This window comes from Lipomyces tetrasporus (genome assembly GCF_029532465.1).
Source record: "Lipomyces tetrasporus strain NRRL Y-64009 chromosome Unknown POJ06scaffold_7, whole genome shotgun sequence".
NCBI classification, from domain to species: Eukaryota; Fungi; Ascomycota; class Lipomycetes; order Lipomycetales; family Lipomycetaceae; genus Lipomyces; species Lipomyces tetrasporus.
This window is the reverse complement of record NW_026611602.1, coordinates 181571-199487: the sequence shown is the minus strand read 5'-3', so window position 1 is coordinate 199487 and position 17917 is coordinate 181571. Positions and strand designations below refer to the sequence as shown.

Here is a 17917-nt window from a genome sequence, read left to right as displayed (position 1 = left end):
GGAAAGGAAAGCCTGAGAGTATTTTAGTAACTGACACTTTGCAATCAGTTACCACCTACCTAGGTTGGCCTAGTCGGCCAATTTGGCCGGCGAAAGTGGCCGGTTAGCGCCGGGACACAGAGAGTCCCAAACCCAAATGTCTCTAATCATGATTTAACTTTGAAGTGCACGGGCTACAATGCTAGCCAACAAGTCCGACTACAATATCTGTATGTAGGTAGTTAGGCAGAAGCGAAAACATCGAAGGCATCCATGGCACTCCCAAACGCATGATGGCCTTTATGAAAGACCTCGAGCAAACATGGGGTCACATTATTGCGAGTCGCGGCCATCTGTTCCAGGTTGCCTCAATACTGGCAAGAAGTTTTTTTCGGGCCTCGAGCAAGAAAAGATCCCATCAAGCAATTATAAGTAATCGTTTCCATCGTTGATTTTGAAACTGCGACAGCGGTACTGCCGGGCCATTCGGACCACCACACAGATGGAGAAGTTCGCTTGTCTAACTGTGAGCAAGGTTTTTTGACGCTGGTCATTTAAACTGGCGCGGCGGACACATACGATGAATTGCAGCGCGATATGGTCGTGAATGCGCGATGTGTGTACACCTGGAAGAGGATCCTGGGCCTCACTGTCGCCAAAGGTGTGAATTGCCTCTGTCAGTTGATGAGGCGGTCGCGTTCACGGAGGCGCCGGTTGGCGCGGTCCGCTTAAATCAATCGGCTCATACATTTAGAGACTGCCCGTGATTCTTACGGTGGTGGACTGCCATGTGTAGACGTCTATGGACGCGATGAGGTTGGCAATTTCTGACTAGCACTTCTGTGATTAAATAGCTTGAGTCTATTGTCGTAGCACTGGATAGATCAATTTATTATTAGAAACTGGCCCAAAAAACGGTGACTTTCACACCTCGGCCCGGATAGTGGAGATTGGCCTAGTACTGGGCCACTCGATACCGTTGGATTACAACATCAGCCGATCCTTGGCCTGTAGGAAGAAGGAGCGGTTTATGGGCGCCACCATGACGGCGAAGAGAGGTTCAAGCATTACTTCTATGTAATTCATAACGAACATCGTTTGATCAATAGTCGAGGTTATTAATTGACCATAGGGTGACCCTTCGGGTGGGAACCGAATGGTGGATTGCCGTGGCAAATTTCGGCAGTGAAATCCTCAGGACTGTCTCCAACATCGCGCATAATATGTGTTTTGTGGGTTGCTCTCATTGATCTATGAAAGCATTATTTCGTAAAATGATAATTATGCTGTCTCTATCAGGTTCGTAAATATTATTGGAGTCCCTTCTTCCATCTGACGGTTAGTTACGCTTTGTGATGGCTGGGTATATGTACGCGTATCTAGACCTGATTCTAATCGTTTGCTTCTCATAGCAGAGAACATAACAGTCGTACTCATAGACTCATAAATTCTACATTCATGCCATTATATATACACACGCCCTCACCCCGCGATCAGTCCACCATCAAACCGACATGTGCAACCGAGCCTAAACGAGTTTCTGCTTAACAAAGAATCCTCGAAGATGGGATAGCTGCCACGCGCAGGTCGCGCCAATGACGATTAACTGGATAATGCTCCACCGCACGACCCGCGCGTTCGTTCTCTCGCTCTCGTCTCGAAACTCGGCCTCGCGTTCCTGCATGTCATTAACCGATCGTCCGGCAAACAAAACAACCGCCCGATCCCAAGTAAAGCAAAATAAAGAAAGAGAGAGACTCACTCGCTGGAACATCTGTTCGCGCTTAATGTCCGCCAGCCGATGATTCAGTTCCTGGACTTTCTCCACCAACGTCGCAAACTGCTCCGACTTTGTGTGGTCTTTGCTCAACATGCCGGTCTCGCCGACCGCGATGTCGAGGTTCACGCGCACGGCCTGGCGCGAGAACCAGCCCGAGCCGCCGACGTTGGTTTGGAAGCAAATGCGGTGCTCGCCCGAGTCGGCGGCCGTGAACGTGAACTTGCCGTTTGCGGCGCCGCGCTGGTTGACGACGCGGTGGTTGTTGTCGAAAATTTCCTGTCAAAATGGCGCGTGTGAGTGAGCGGCAAAGAAGACGGGGCATAGAAATGAAAGATTAGGGGGCCCGGTTACCTCGACTGTGATTTGGACACCTAGAGTAGCTGGCTGGACGAACACGTTTGTCTCAGGAACGAACTCCTCGGCATTATAAAATCCTGTTGCCGTCATCAATATCGATATCCCTGTCTTCCAGTGAGGAAACACGACATACCAACAACTAACGTGTCCTGCGGCAGCTCCTCCAAAAAGCATTTCCGCTCCGATCCTTCCAGATAGAAATACAACCCCTCGACCCTGCTCGTAATCATCAAAATCACGAGCATCGCGAGCGACGATATCACGGTCGCGCGCATTGTCGATCTAGATTCTGTCCTGTGACTATCGACGCAATTCAAGCTAGCAATGAAATCTGGGATATAGTCAACTGCCAACGTCCACGGCAGATATTACAATGAACGAGACTCAACGTACTGGACTTGCACGATACACACGCAAAGTAGCGTGAAGGGACGCGCGGGTAAGGGTTTTGCATTTTACATGAACCGATATCGGGGTTTATTACTCTACGATTACATACAAAAGGACCGCGTTGCGCTTGGCGATTCGTTGTTGTCTACGCTGCTAAAGTAGACAAACACAAAAAAAATTATTTCATCCAGTGGCGTTTGCGCTGAGTGATATAAATCGGGAAATATTTTCGAGATCGTGGGGATCGGAAATGGCGTCACCGCGGGTTCCGGAAGAGAGCACGAAACTGTCGTCCAATACGGTGAGCCAAAAGCATGCTGAGTTGTGGAATTGTTCCGCGTGTGTACTGATTGGGGTTTGCAGCCGATTTCATTGTCCAAGTTGAGTGATATATGCACAGAGGTCGGTTTGGTCTTAGGAGTGATTTGCGCTTGAGGTGAGGGACTAACGAGCGAGTAAAGGCATGTTCAGAAACAATACCACCAGACACGGTATACGACCACTCGCGGACGTCGTCATGGAACGAGCAAATCATCCACGCGGTGCTGAAGTCGCTGATCGGTGCCTGCTCGACCCATAAGTTCATTGTCTACACCACCATCATACAACGCGACGTCACGGCGCTGTCGAGAGGAATTCATTCCACGAGTGGCGCTTACTGGAATAATGACAAGGATGGGATGTATAATTTTAGTTGGAACGGAGGGGATAAGGACCGTGGGTTGGATATTGTACTTAGCATTGCCTGGATCTCAAGGGAGTAGTTTGTTGGTTAAAAGCATTGTAGGATATTGAATAGAGGAAACTCCGCCGCTATGTGCGCATAATCGTACAGAAAGATTATATATGATAATTGTGAACATGACGTGAGACAACCAAAGCTGCCAAGACCAAAATTTGGCACACCAAAACGCGACCAGCCTAACCATACATTAAACCAAAGATTACAACAACAATAGTACTATTACAAACAAAAATATGCAAAAAACATGATTGCCAACAAGTCAACGATAGTTAATGGTAAAACACAAAGCGAAGAATATTCTATAGAGTTACGAACGATGGTTTCATGATATGCACACTCCACAGAACTTTTATTTAACATCAATTCGGCGGAAAGAGATCCACTGACTGGCCGAAGACGACGTTGTCAATATCGATCATGATGAGGTGACCCGAAGGAAGAAGTTGATGATGACAGACATGAGGAGGAAGAAGCAGAGCATCGTAGGACCGAATCGGTCGTCGTAAGGACCGCTTCCGCGGCGTCGGATGGCGGCTGCGCGCCAGTGGTATGTTACTAGCGCGTAAATCATGGTTCCCATGGCTGGTTCACGTGTTAGCAGCACGATACGTAAATCAGAAAGCATGCGACGACGTACCGATAAGGGTAAAGAGACCGGCAGAGACGCGACCGATTCTGTCGCCAAAGTTGAGCAACGCGACACCGAGACCGCCGAGAATCACAGTGAAGTGCAGCCATGAAAGGAAAGTACGCTCGTTTGCGAAGAAGACCTGGGACCAATACGTGAGATACGTTCCTGCTAGGTTTCTAACCCCGCGTCTTCCAACGCTAGGTAAACTTGTGGAATGAGAAATACCTTTGGCTCGACGCGCACTGGAAGCGCAATCCGCTTGCCGGGGGGGCCGGTCATGATGGCAGCCGAAGACATTGGGACAGAGATTATTGGAAGTACAAATCACCGGGACTCGAAAAGGTAATGACACTGTCACGATGATTTCTAGTCAGGACACGGCCGACAATTTATTCAAAACAATCGCTCCGACGCCAAGAAACACGACGCAACTTACAACTTGTTATTACCAAGTCCTGTGAGCGGAACTGACCAAACGGACAGGAGAAGGCAAAGCCTAGGTCGACTGGGGAAGAAAATGAGCACTATACAGCAAGCTTTGTGGTCACCGAAGCTTTTGGGTGATGGAAGGCATGGAAGTGGCCTGGTCAAATGGGCCCGGCCACGAGGCGTCAAAAGCCAATACAAAGGTGAAGTTCTTTGTTTGCAAGGGTCTCGTGCGGTCGGCACGGCACAAATGCGCAATCAGGTGCGCTGCCTGGCCCACGTGGATTCTTCATCATGGCCGCGTCACAGTTGCGGGAGTAAGTGCGAGTTAGGGCGATGGATAATGTGCTATATCGACATTTGTAATGGCACAAGGTAATGACCACTATGACGTCGAATATTGAACTATCTACAGGCGGATATTTCCTTGTGTGTCAATAGTCTGTCTATCTGATCACTTATGTGCAAGCTACACCACCAGTAGATGTGAATGCGACAGCAGATATATAGACGATACGCAGGTACCAACTCTGTCTCGCGGAGGACATTGCGAGTACTACTGTCGTATATATTAGAGAAGTAAGATACGTCTGAGAACGAATAGATTATTGCACAACCAGTCGCGTTCGTTGACACGACGAATGAATGCTGTTGGCAACTTGTTTGCGTTGAGACTGGCGTGTAGAATCGATCGACCGTGCAGCTGCTAGCTAATCAGAACAGTCGCTTCCCAGCACGATACGATACAGGCCGAGGCACGTTCTCGCCCCAACTGACGCTCATCTGACTGCCATCAGAAATACTAGTAACTACTAATTAACGAATTACTTGAGGCAGCGTATTTTTCATGCCAGTAACTAGAGTGCAATGTCCAGGTCGCAACCCAATCGTATTATTTTAATATTGTAGTTAGTTACCGGGTTAAGGATGGCAAATTTTCAGGGGCGTCGTCACGCGCAGTCGGAATCATTTGAAGAAAGCTCGTCGCCACGCGGCTCATTATTCCGGTATCGCTGACCTGACCGATTACAGCGACTCTGCCTGAACCTACGCTATCTGCGCGTCCGTCGGCATAGACTAGTTTCTGTTATAAAACTACCTGTCGTGGTCCGCTCTCGTCAAAAACCTGCGGACAACGCGAACTGTTTGTTAGCGTAGCCGCGCGTCAGTTTGCTATTTAAAGTGCAGCTCAGACAGGTGTGGCTTGCGGCCATTGTGTTGGTTGTTTTGCCACCGGCGCAGTGTGGGACAAGGGTCAGCACTAGCGTGACAGCGGCGACCGTGTAGGAGATGACCGCCGCCTAGTGTGAGGCGACGACTACCGGCAAATGTGGCTGTGCAAATCGTAGGCCGGGACCCGCTCTCGTCCAGGGTTAGGGCACATCAATCCCGGTTTGGTCGTCCCGCCCCTTGGATTCTCAGTCGCATGCTGTCTTGTCGCAGGCTTTTGCTTCTCCTGGCCCACTCAACCCGCTCTTACAACAACTATCTATCATCCGCAACCCACCCTCTCCCTCATCACATCCTCGACTGCGCTCTACTCAACCATGAGCTCGGCACCAGGTCAGCTGCATTCGTCAAACGTCGTCGGCGTCCACTACCGTGTCGGCAAGAAGATAGGCGAGGGCTCGTTCGGGGTCATCTTCGAGGGCACGAACCTCCTTAACAACAGACAAGTCGCCATAAAATTCGTACGTTCTTGTTTCCTCTCTGCGTTTCGCGTGCAACATCGCTGCTATAGCATCTGCCTGATGCGATGGTGTCGCGGATACATTCTATCTGTCGGTCGTCACTTGTTGCTAACGTTGTCCCAGGAACCACGCAAGAGCGACGCCCCACAGCTACGCGATGAATACCGGACCTACAAAATCCTCGTCGGCTGCGTCGGCATCCCCAATGTCTACTATTTTGGCCAAGAGGGTCTGCACAATATCCTCGTCATCGACCTGCTCGGCCCCAGCTTGGAAGACCTTTTTGACTGGTGCGGCCGACGGTTCAGCATAAAGACCGTTGTCATGGTCGCCAAGCAGATGATTACCCGCGTTCAAACCATCCACGAGAAAAACCTCATCTACCGAGACATCAAGCCCGACAACTTCCTTGTCGGCCGCCCGGGGACCAAGAACGCGAATCTCATCTACGTCGTCGACTTCGGCATGGCAAAGCAGTATCGCGACCCGAAAACAAAGCAGCATATCCCGTACCGCGAGCGCAAGAGCCTGAGCGGAACGGCCCGGTACATGAGCATCAACACACATCTCGGCCGCGAGCAGTCCCGGCGAGACGACCTCGAGGCCCTCGGCCACGTGTTCATGTACTTCCTGCGCGGCGGCTTGCCATGGCAGGGCCTGAAAGCCGCGACCAACAAGCAGAAGTACGAAAAAATTGGCGAGAAGAAGCAGACGACGCAGATCAAGGATTTGTGCGAAGGGTTCCCGGAGCAGTTTGAAAAGTACTTGACGTACGTCCGCAACCTCGGATTCGAGGATACCCCAGACTACGACTACTTGCGTGACCTCTTCACCCAAGCGCTCCGGTCGGTCAACGAGGTCGAGGACGGCGAGTACGACTGGATGAAGCTCAACGGTGGCAAAGGCTGGGATGTCGGTAGCAAGCACTCCAACTCGCACAACTTGCACTACTCCAACCCGAACTACCACTCGTCTAACGACCCGCGGCTAGCCAACACACCACGACATTCACAGGCCCAACTCACTGCAGCGCGCCTCAACCAGGCCCAGCCACCACCTCCTTCGCCTGTTGTCGTCCGACACGGCTCTAAGACTAGACGGGGACAGCAGTCGCCCCAACAACAGCCATCACAGCAACAGGCGTCCCATTCCAACGGCCAGCGAGTAGAGAAGAAGGGCTTCTGGGAGAAGTTCGGGGTCTTTTGCTGCGGCTAATCATAGTCCTTCCATTCGGTTTAGAGTTAGATTCATTAATGTCATGTTGAATGGCTAGAAAGGAAGATTCCAAATTTGCAAGGCTGCCATGGGTTATGTTCACGCGTGCGTATGGGACTTCATATCTATATATTTACATATATATAATGTAATGGCATGAGGGATTGTGCGGATGAAAGAGCATTGTTTTACTTTCACATTGTAGTTTTATCTAGATTGTTTTGCGTTGAGACCGTCGCTGTGGCCGATGTTTTTTGAAATTCTTACTTCAGAAATATGACTACTTTGTAGTTGTCGTCGTTGTTGTTGTTGTTGTTGCACAATGGAGGCGCAATGTATCTGTGTTTTGCGTTGTTTTGTTTGTTTTGGAATGGTTAGCGCGGACTGTTTATTACTTCTTAATCTATCATTGTAATATTTTACTCCTTAGTTTGCGATTGAGCGAATGCCGTTTGTTGGTCGGTGATGGGCATCTTGTTAGGTTACCTACCTTGCTGCCCTATCGCTTGGCTGGTTGCAATGATTGTCTTTGCTTCAGTTATTGTCACATTCTGCGTTTTGTTGGTTTTGTGATGACTGATGAGTAAGAGTCGGTTGACTGCGATGAAGTAAACAGTAAAAAGTTGTATTACACGAAACCAATCAATCCAACACCGTATATGCTAACCATCTAAAAATGCGCGCAACATGATAATGTACGACGGCAATACTTCACATGCCCCTCATGGCCATTGCCGCGTTGTTCTCACTCCACTCCCGCCAAACCTGCTCTTCCCTCTGTTTGCGCACCCGCTCGACTTCCTCGATCCCACCCGACTTCTTCAGCTTGCCCTCGCCGACAAATTCCTCTAGCTCGCGCTCAAACTCGTCGACCTTGCTCTCGTTCACTTTCTGCCGCAGCTTTTCGGCCCGTTCGATCGCTTCGACCCGGGACTCGTGGTTCGGATTCAGCGCCCGGACTTCCCTCAACACGGCGTCCTTGCCGCTCAACGTATCGCCAACCCCGCCGCCCAGTCCTGCGACCGCCGCCGCCGCGCCGCCGCCGCCTTTCCGCGGATTTTTCAACTGCTGCTCGACCACCTGGCTGACCAAGTCAAACGTCTCGACCGCACCTTCCAAGTCCTCCGACAGATCGCCCACAAGATCCTCCAGATGCGTAAAGAACTGCTGTTCTTCAACCACATTGTCCAGCTCCTTTTCTAAAATCCGTTTCCACACAGGCTTTTCTTGCTTGATGTATGCGTCGAGTGTCGCAAGCTCGGTCCGAACCGCGGTGATGTCCTTGGCGACGGCGTCGAGCTGGCGCGGTAGTGGCCGCACGCCTCGCGACGCGACGTCTTTTCTCAATGATTCGATTATATCCTGCAGGTCGTCCACGCGCGTCAACAAGTCGTCCGTCGAAGTCGACAAGTGCTCGCTGTACTTCTGAATCTGCGCATTGCCGGCCACCACGATGCTCGTCTGGGCCGTGCCGCTCATGCCCGCGACCTTCTCGCGCACGTCTGCGAGCGACGCGTCTACGTCTTTTGTCAGTGCGGTGTGTATTTGTCGCAGGGCGGCGATATCCTTGCGGAACGACGCGAGCTCGGAACGCTGCTGGGCCTGATCGACGACTGTCGGTTTCGGTTTTGGTGGGTTTGTGGTCGTCGTCGCAGCCGGCGGTACTGGCGATGCTTGTCTCGTGACGGGTTGCGACGACGACAGTGACTTCTCGAGATTCGTGACCGCCTGCTCGAGCTGTGCAGCCGAGCTCTGTTGCATGTCGAAACCTTTAGCAATGGCATCCGCTTGTGCCGCGAGCGCGGTCTGCATGTCTGCAAATTGCTTCATAATGCTCTCCACCCCGTCCTCAATAGCTTTCCTTCCCTCGTCAACCGGCTCAATATTCAAACTCACTACCGAACCGACAGAAATGTCGCCGATCGTAGACTCTTCGAGTTCATACCTGACACCGGCGTCTTTGTCGAGTATGTACAAGTCCGGGAAGTTTTCCGCACCAGGCGAGTACGAGAATCGTTCGATGAAGAGCAGCCGGACGGCTGCGATTGAAATGTCGGATTTGTCAAGCACGGCCTTTTTGACCTGACGTCCAAGTTGAATGAAGATCGGTATGGTCGTTGTTGTCTCCTGCTCATCGTTTCCCACCGGCTCTGGCAGTGCAGGCTCAGTAGCTTCCTCGCTCAACTCTGGTTTCTCCTCCTTTGCTTCGTCAAGGCCGCCTTCCTCCAGCTCAGCAGGCGAACTTAACCTCAATTTACTCCCGACGGCTCCCTCGTATATAGAATTGAGCGAATTCCCTCGTGACCGAGTCCGTACCTCCGCACTTGCCGCCGCAGCACCCAGCTTCGCAAACTGGTACGCCGAAAACCGTCTAGACGCACGCCGCTCGAGCGCTTCCCCACGTTGCAAAGCCGCGAGCGGGTCTTTGGCTGAGTGCGTTGCGTGCAGATGCTGGTGAAGTTCTGGTTCGCTGATCTGGATGCGCGGACGATCGGGGGTTTGTGGCGATGGCATGGCGACCAGCTGTACGGGCTGATGCTGCGGCGAGAGAATCTCGAACGGGAGGCTGTGGGGTGGAGGTGATGGGCTCTGGCCGGGTGGATATGGATCTGCAAGCTGGTATCGCTCCCTCGCCGCCGTGACGGTTGCCGAGCGCGACGGAACCTCGCTCCTGGACGGCGACGACGAGGTAACAGAGGTCGTGCTCCGACGGACAGGCGACCGTTCTTTAGTTGGTACGTACGGCTGCTGTACAAGGACAGGCGTAGGTACTGTTGACAATGACGAAGTGCCTTTTGCCGCCATCATGCGGCGTAGGGTGCCCTGTTTGTCACGGAGACCTTGTAGGAGCTTCACGATGATTTCTCGGATCGCAGGGAGGTAGATGTCCAGTCCTGCCTGTGACCGTTCGCGGGATAGAGTTTCTTCCAGTATAACTCTTAAATCGCCTGGAACGTCGCCCAGATCGCTGCAGATACATTAGTTCCTTGTCGTCGTCCAAATGCACTCATGCGGGAAGCGGGAATGCCTACCTGACATCGATCCCGATGTTTTGAAAAGCCCGACTCGTTGTATTAAACTCATTCCCCAAACTAACGTACACATCCGACACATCTTTGTCTGACCGATCACCTTCAGCCCACTGCGTAAGGCACTCAAGTAGCTGTTTCGTTGCAACGAGTAGTTTTGTGACGGACGATTCAATGGTGTTGACCTGCCTCCGTCAGCACTCCACATAGTCACAGTACAGTGAGCTTAACTGGTACAATTGAACAAATATGGACTTACAGAAATTTGTCGCTTGTAGGCAGTATGCCGCTGTGCACCGCCAGTACTCATTACTGCGCTCGCGCGGTTCACTGTCCGACCCGACCGCGAGGAAGTTCTCGACAGAGAGTGCGCCGACATTATTATTCACTTGTGACAAAGTGGCGACGGTGGCAGGCTCTGTAAATGCGGGCTGACGATTGTGACAGAGCGATAGTCGAGACGATGAGAACGTTTTGGCAGAGGGTTGAACTGTGCCTTGGAACAATGAGCGTCAGATGTGCGATGATACTTTACACGCTGCAGCATTGTGTGAACAGACCTCCTTTCAATTGTCAAAACGACTAATTAAATCAATAACCAATTGGCTGGATAACTCAGACCACCTCCACCCACATAAGGAATTGTTGTAAGGAGCGTTGAATGTAAGTCTACTGCGTTGTATTTTTGGGGTCAGATTTTGTATTCAGGGGGCAGTCAACGCTCGCTTGACAGCGGCTCCCGCGCCTAGAAAACGGAGGGATGTTACTCCTTGTAGTGGCATATGTGACCATCTCTAAAACAGAGTATAACGTCGTCATGTGTATGACAACAATAATTTACAGCTACGGTATACTTGGAATCAGACTACTAATATAACGGCAGTGCTCCGTTCGATACCGTGGACCTAACGAGAGTCGTGCCATGGGATAGGGTGGTTTTAATTTGTCATTTCGTACTTATTTACGTTATTGAAAATAGGACTGGAACTCCGCATGTAACTCCCTAGGCTGGATTGGACTGGAAAGCGGACTATTGGGGTCGTGAAACCCATTCTCGATATACCATCTGCCCCTCATCTGGACCTTGTGGGGGAGCACAGAAATCTGAGATGAAAGAGAAGCAGATGCGTGAGGCCGCTGTTCAACAAAACAGCAAATTCGGAGCATTATTTCGCTACGATTGCCGGGTAGCATCAGGCAATCAAAGCCGACAGTTATTGGCTCTCACTGAATTCACTTCAGTAGTATAATATACGATATATCTAAATGCTCCATATAAAAGGCTCACGCCAACCTTCCAGGTCGCAGACAGTACCACCCAAACCGGTCTTGTCCCGGTACTTACCATTGACGTCCCAAGACGGTACTTCGGTCACATCAATTTTTATTGGTATACCTGTCTTGTTCGAATCAGTGACTTCGGCTGCCGGTCACCGGTCATAATAATGAGGTTCATTCCCTGTTTGACGCACTACCCGTCTTGAACGATAAACTGGCACACAACGAGATGAGCAGCACTAACCACACTTTCCAGGGATACGCACATGTCTTGTCACTTTTGGCTCGGCAGTTTGCCGCGTCCCTTGTACACATTCAAGAAAGAAGTTGGGCAATCGCCCGGCCCAGACAAAATTACCATACACGTATGGACCTAGTGGAGTCGTTTGCCGAATATCTAAAATTTGGCGCGAAGGAGACGAATTTCTTGATCATAGTAAGGTCTGATGAATTCTACTGCTTTGTGGGGATCATGGATACCAGAAGACAAAGCAAATGTTAGCAGAGGGCGCGGCAGTGATCTTCGCGAAATAATCTGCTACTCAGTCTTAGTTAATTGACTTGGATTGACAGAGCGCGCAGTGTGGTAACTTCAATGCGCTATGGCTATTTATCGAGTTCTACCTGCCACCGCCCAATACTGAGAACTTTTTACAGCCACCTCGCCGCGCGGCGGTCCAAACACGGTTTAACTCAACGCTGACTCCATCATATGCGAATTTTTTGCCCGATCGTTTGCGTGGCGTCCAGGTCTTGAGCGGCACGGGCGCATCCGGGGAAAACCTTTCTCATAATAATATCTGCCGGGAAGCATCAGACAACGAAACCGAAACTGATTATCTTGCATTGAATTCTCGTCAAGATCCAGCTTCTTGACGCAAACGAAATTCTTGGCGATGTAGTGGTGATGACCTCGTAGCCGGCAACAACTCCGAGATGAATAGCGTTATTCCGTCGCTCGTAGGCCATCCCCAGACGACCAGAGTCTTGCCGGTCGGCTTCTGATTCACTGAGGGGTACTGAGGCTCCAGGTGCCTTTGTGCAACATCCAGCGAGCTGCAGCTGAGAGACCCAATGCGAGGACAGTGGCTTGCTCGAAGGACATGTCCGGCGGGGAAGTCTGGAAAGCGCTCTCGCATTCTTTCTCGGAGTATGCCTAGGGCCTATTGTGGTGTTTGTCCAGATAGAAGATCTATGCGACCTACTGGCTAGATTTGCGTTGTTTGTGGGTCAGTGACTTTCCTGGTACATTCGGGCCCTCTTCTTAGCCAGAGGCTTCCAAGACTCTTGTGCAGGACACCTCGACAGTGGAAGGTAGGATTAATATTAATTGATACTTGTGATACACTTTAGTTTAGTATCATGAGTGCCATTCGTATCACCAGATTTCACCACCGGTGTAACAGAACTTCGGAGCGTTCAGCTCCGAATGGAGAGTCGATTCAAAAGAGATGAAAGAAGCTGGCAGTAAGAAAGAAAGCTATTGATATTGACACTGTACTCCATAGCTCAAAGTCAGCATACATAACGCTTTTATTGTACTTTGTTCGTGTTTCATTGCTCCACTGGACAGAATAGCACTCAGGTTGCGGCACGATTGGTTTTGGTATCCATTTCCTCGAGAGCGGATCCAAACTTTTTCTTGAAGTCTGATATGCACTTTGCCTAATCCATGGGTACAAGAGATTACCATATATATACATTGGTAAGATTCAAACGCGACGCGAATTTTGAACTTTATCCTTTCTTGTCTGTCTTTAGATGGCGAGATTTCTTTTAATGCAACATGCTGGAAGGGAAGGTTCATCCAAGAATGTGTTTTGCCAAAAACGAAACCATCAATAAACACACTCCAGTAGTTCTTAACGTTCAGCTCCAAGTCAACACGGTGATGCTATGGAAAATGCATTTCCTTCTTCTGAGTATCTTCGTCTTTCCGCTTGCGTCTGGTTCCCTTCTGTTGTATGTTCGCGACGGGCACAGGGGGCGAACTGTTGTTGCTGAGAGCCTATAACACAGCTCCCTGTAGTGCTAGAGAGCGCAGCAAACATCAAGCAGCTCAAGTCCCCCGCTCATGGTACTGATTATTGCTGACAGGTTGATTTCTTGCAGCATTAATATATGGTAAGTAAAACCTATTTACGTGGAAACATTGTTGACGTTGCTGTTCGTGGTTATGGTACAACCTGCTGACTCGTATACTCAGTTTGTTTTTTAACGACCGATGCTGTGAAGTATGACAGTAATATGACTGAAAGTTCGCAGCAGAATAAATTTGGAGCATTCTTGCACTGTATCGTCGCCAGGTATCGTCAGACAATCAAAGCCGACAGGTATTGGCTTGAATTCACGTCAGGGTTATGATGCAAGATATATCACGGCCCATATAAACGGCTCAGGCCGAACTTTCTGGACGCAGACAGTAAAATGCAAACCGATCTACTCCCGTATATACCATTGCGATCTGAACACGCTCTAATAATGCGTCCACATCAATTGTTACTGGTATGCTTCTCTTGTTCGAATTAGTGACTTCGGCCGTCGGAGCCAATTCGCCGATCGTAAGATTAAGGTTTATCTTTCCTTGCTTAACGCACTGCCCGTCTTGAATGATAAACTGGCACACAACGAGGTTAGCAGCACAGTAACCACACTTTCGAGGGGTACGCACATGTCTCGTCACCTCTGGCTCGTCTGTCTTGCCGCGTCTCTTGTACACGTCAAGGAAGAGGTTGGCAATTCGCCCAACCCAGGCAAAATTACCATACACGTATGGACCTAAGAGAGACGTTTTCGAAATATCCCAAAATTCGGCTCGAAGGATATCACGTTCCTGGTCATAGTCAGGTCTGATGAATTCGACTGCTTCGTCGACAACTGGCGAATGATATTGTGGAGATTCCTCGATACGGACCACAATGACAGCCTGGTACTCAACCCCATAAAGCAGAAGCCGGACATCGTCCTGAATATCAGAGTACTGTTCCATCGTCCATCCTATAACAGCGCAAGTCGGTGTGCTGAATGAAATGCCTCCCGTGTAAAATTCCGCCCCCGCTTCCACTACCTTATCGGATGTGACATATCTCTTCGAAAAACGCCTCACAAAGCGGCTGGGCCATTTCACTCTAGACCAGACATCCTCCGGAAATCCATGCTCCTTTAGCTGCGAGGTTGCACTATATCGGATCATAAAACCGACGTCATCATGTACTATTGTGCTAAGGTCGGATTGGAACGATGTAATTGTTGCTCGCGACAGCAGCGAATTATATTCAAATCGAGGGACCCTGTGATTCTGCACTTAGTCTAAATTACTCCCCAGCTTGCAGCATATCATATCAGCGCAATATCATACCGACTTCTTTCACCATATAGATCCTCCGCCGCGCTTTGCAACCGATAGTAATCACACAGGCATAACGAAACGTAAAGGCGCCCGTCTAACGGCCGTCGGCGGATGAATTCTAAAGCATAGTCAAAGCGATCAGCCTCGGCTCGTTGAGAATGCACCGACATAGTCAAAATAACGGTCCGATGAGAGATATAGAGTAGCGGATATAATTTGTGCAGACAGGGTTGTGACGAGTGCCGGCGTCGACGAGGCAGCATGGGCCACGTCCCGTCATGGGGTTAGGCTTCGAAGGTAATCACGACGATCGCATTTTTTAATGGAAATGGCAGTTTATTGCTAATTTACATATAAAAATAATCGCGGACAAAGTCTAAGGAAAGAGATCAGCCGCAGTTCCGTGAGAAAGAGTCGCCATATTCAAGCTTTCAGGGTAATCTTCGATATGCAATATGTCGTAGCTGATTATTATTATGTTGAAAGGAGGTTTTGTGCCGAGTCCGTGATATAAATTCGGTAGGCGGTTTGGGGCACTAGGTGGGGTAATTCAGGGTTTCACCAGAGTCTCGATCAAGCTGAGGAAATTGAGCTGATCAGTTACATGATTTCAACCTTTCACACTTGATTTTATGCTTCAGGGCCGCACTTACATATTCTGATGTTTTGATTTAATGAAATTTTGCTTTCTCTGGCGTGTTTGTCGCAAATCCTTTGCGGATCTTGGTCATGTACGAATACTAGTGTACTGGCATAGCTAGACGCATATATTATAGGTAAATCGCATCAAATCATGCCATTAGATAAATTGCTTTTTGCTACAGTTGGAGTTCATCCCTGCCACTCATTCGATATTGAAAATGGCCCAAATCCAGAGAATATTCGCGGGATCTCGCAGCTCTTGCGGTAGCACGCAAAGAGGAAGGGACAGTCATGGCCGTTGTAATCTAAGAGTGTCTGATTTACACTCCATTGCACTACCATGAAACCATTACACTTTACATGTCGTGTCCAGGAATCTTGGTTTCTAGTATGCTCCGGCATAATTGCATAACAAAACAACCATAACGCCAAACTCAACCAACCCATTCACGCCAATATACCCTACACATTATCTACTTCGCATCTGACTGCAGTCCGGCATTTGAAGACGATAATACCTTGACTTCGTGTTCCAACTTGTCCGCCTGCTTCTTCGTCTCAATTAATAAATTGATAGCTTGTTGCAATGCCTCGCACCGATCGGAGACTTTAGCCGTCGGCATCGCAAGTTTAGGAGCGATACCAAGTTCTGCGAGGATTGACGCGACTTTGGCCTGTACTGTCGGCTTCAGAGTGCTAATCTTTGTAGATCGGAGGTAAACGCCTTGGACTAATTTGTCGTGGTACGAAATACCATACAGATGTTCTACACAAGTTAGCACCTAGACTCGCACATGCACTGGACAACATGTAACCCAACGTACCTTCACCTGGAGGGACCCTCTTGGCGACTTTCTTCGCGGTAGCGCTCTGCGCCAATTCAGCCTTCGACACAGCCGGTGAGGCCGGCGCTGGGCCCCTTCCGGTCTGAGGCTGTGTCTGCTTCGTACCATGCACTCCATTTTGCCCGCCAGCAGCCTGAGGTTGTTGAGCCTGCCCGACTGCTTGCGGGTGGGCCCCGGCGGACGGAGTGCTAGGTGCTCCTCTTGACCCAGGCGTACCAGTGACCTGGACGGCAGTATCCGGCATGCCTTTCCGCCGCTTGTTCTTATCTGACGCTAAGATATTACCTGCCAGTTGCGACAGTCCCTGCGGGGTTTGGTGCTGCGCGAACGAATTTGCCGTCTGAGGGGATTCGAGCAGGCGTAATAATTCTTTGCGATCTTGGACCAACTTCTTCGACGACTCTTGCAGCCGGCGGTATTCCAGTATTAACCGTTCTTCTTCCGCTATTTCCGCAGGCGACCTACTTAGAAGTCGCTCCAAGTACTGTTTCCGCATAACTTCCTTATCTTTGTTGAAATTCATGGCGTTGTACTGTTCGAGATCGCGGGGCGTCCAATCGACGCCGGACGCGTCCCTTCTTAGCTCCATTAACTTCCGGCAGCAAAAGTAATATCGCTCCTTGAGATCCTCCAGTGTCCGAATCGACGGCGGCTCGTTCTCTTCGGGTTCATATTCGTATCTATCCTGTATCACAAGCCATCGCAGGTCATATTCGCGACATAGATCGAAAAGATACGCCGTTTCTCGAGGAGTCCATGCGGTGTCTGTAATCGTTAGCATCACCCAGTACAATTGTTACAATAGAATTCCCACCAGCCAATGCTTTGTCATACTCTTCTTGCGTATACGTCGGAACTTCGACATCTTTGTTAAACTTTGCGAATGGATACTCATCTACGCTTGTTAACCAATTCAAAACACAATCAGAAGTGTAGACTTACCGTCCGTAGGAGTCCCTCGAACCCAATGATATAACTCCAAACCGTCTTTTCTCGCCTGGTTCTTGAACGGGGTCCATACCCTGCGCGATATCAGCTGTAGGTTCTCTCCTCCTCTCGATCCACAACCCCAACATAAAGTCATAAATATATCCGTCATGAAGAAACTTACCATGGCGATGGCTTCTGCATCCAATTAGGTTTCTCCTTGAATTTATTCTGCATGACTGCAACAGCATGCGTGTTCTCTCCAAGCAAATTATGCAGCTCCCTATGAATCCCATCTACCATTGTCAGCCCCATCAATTCCACTTCAAATGACCTTCACTCTTCAAAATGACAATTAAATGAAGTAGCTACCATGGACATACCAAGTTTCTTGCCATCAGTTTTAGCCCGCTTCGCAGGCGGTGGTCTGCTAGAGGACGGAGCCTGACTAGGCAAATCAAGCATATCTCTAATATCAGCAGATGACATCTTTCCTAATATATCTCACTTCGCCAATAGCTTCTATATTTTTCTCGGCTGTAATCAGATGTCGTGATTAGTCCGCTCTGCGCGCATGTTGAGAATTTTCCATTCCCAAAACGGAATTACGAGGGCTAGGGTCACGATGTCAAG

General features: G+C 49.7%; 7 protein-coding genes across 7 annotated transcripts; 2 read left to right on the top strand and 5 right to left on the bottom strand.

Moving 5' to 3' along the window:
* Positions 1-1322: 1322 nt before the first annotated feature.
* On the bottom strand, positions 1323-2576 carry POJ06DRAFT_126900 (emp24/gp25L/p24 family/GOLD-domain-containing protein). Its single transcript, XM_056184318.1, has 4 exons — positions 2250-2576; positions 2111-2193; positions 1742-2035; positions 1323-1657 (listed from the first exon to the last, which is right to left on the bottom strand). Exons 1-4 carry the CDS (start codon positions 2389-2391, stop codon positions 1508-1510), a joined length of 669 nt encoding a protein of 222 aa, XP_056042502.1. The 5' UTR covers positions 2392-2576; the 3' UTR covers positions 1323-1507.
* Positions 2563-3309, top strand: POJ06DRAFT_255823 (Tctex-1). Its single transcript, XM_056187935.1, has 3 exons — positions 2563-2807; positions 2870-2908; positions 2968-3309. The coding sequence occupies exons 1-3, from the start codon at positions 2757-2759 to the stop codon at positions 3268-3270; spliced, it is 393 nt and encodes a 130-aa protein (XP_056042501.1). The 5' UTR covers positions 2563-2756; the 3' UTR covers positions 3271-3309.
* Positions 3310-4528, bottom strand: POJ06DRAFT_255820 (uncharacterized protein). Its single transcript, XM_056187934.1, has 4 exons — positions 4319-4528; positions 4108-4233; positions 3889-4021; positions 3310-3833 (listed from the first exon to the last, which is right to left on the bottom strand). The coding sequence occupies exons 2-4, from the start codon at positions 4177-4179 to the stop codon at positions 3667-3669; spliced, it is 372 nt and encodes a 123-aa protein (XP_056042500.1). The 5' UTR covers positions 4180-4233; positions 4319-4528; the 3' UTR covers positions 3310-3666.
* Positions 4529-5855: 1327 nt separating this feature from the next.
* Positions 5856-7214, top strand: POJ06DRAFT_269118 (kinase-like domain-containing protein; the record flags this gene model as incomplete). The annotated part of the gene is made up of 2 exons (XM_056189353.1): positions 5856-5999; positions 6123-7214. 2 exons carry the CDS (start codon positions 5856-5858, stop codon positions 7212-7214), a joined length of 1236 nt encoding a protein of 411 aa, XP_056042499.1.
* Positions 7215-7840: 626 nt separating this feature from the next.
* On the bottom strand, positions 7841-10911 carry POJ06DRAFT_255812 (actin interacting protein 3-domain-containing protein). Its single transcript, XM_056187933.1, has 4 exons — positions 10804-10911; positions 10503-10739; positions 10247-10428; positions 7841-10182 (listed from the first exon to the last, which is right to left on the bottom strand). The coding sequence occupies exons 2-4, from the start codon at positions 10620-10622 to the stop codon at positions 7926-7928; spliced, it is 2559 nt and encodes an 852-aa protein (XP_056042498.1). The 5' UTR covers positions 10623-10739; positions 10804-10911; the 3' UTR covers positions 7841-7925.
* A 3005-nt stretch (positions 10912-13916) lies between these two features.
* POJ06DRAFT_238961 (uncharacterized protein) lies at positions 13917-15040 on the bottom strand (the record flags this gene model as incomplete). The annotated part of the gene is made up of 2 exons (XM_056186022.1): positions 13917-14811; positions 14880-15040. The coding sequence occupies 2 exons, from the start codon at positions 15038-15040 to the stop codon at positions 13917-13919; spliced, it is 1056 nt and encodes a 351-aa protein (XP_056042497.1).
* Positions 15041-15554: 514 nt separating this feature from the next.
* Positions 15555-17850, bottom strand: POJ06DRAFT_255802 (uncharacterized protein). The gene is made up of 6 exons (XM_056187932.1): positions 17668-17850; positions 17469-17580; positions 17300-17379; positions 17172-17252; positions 16337-17122; positions 15555-16278 (listed from the first exon to the last, which is right to left on the bottom strand). The coding sequence occupies exons 1-6, from the start codon at positions 17771-17773 to the stop codon at positions 15986-15988; spliced, it is 1458 nt and encodes a 485-aa protein (XP_056042496.1). The 5' UTR covers positions 17774-17850; the 3' UTR covers positions 15555-15985.
* Between the last annotated feature and the right edge of the window lie 67 nt (positions 17851-17917).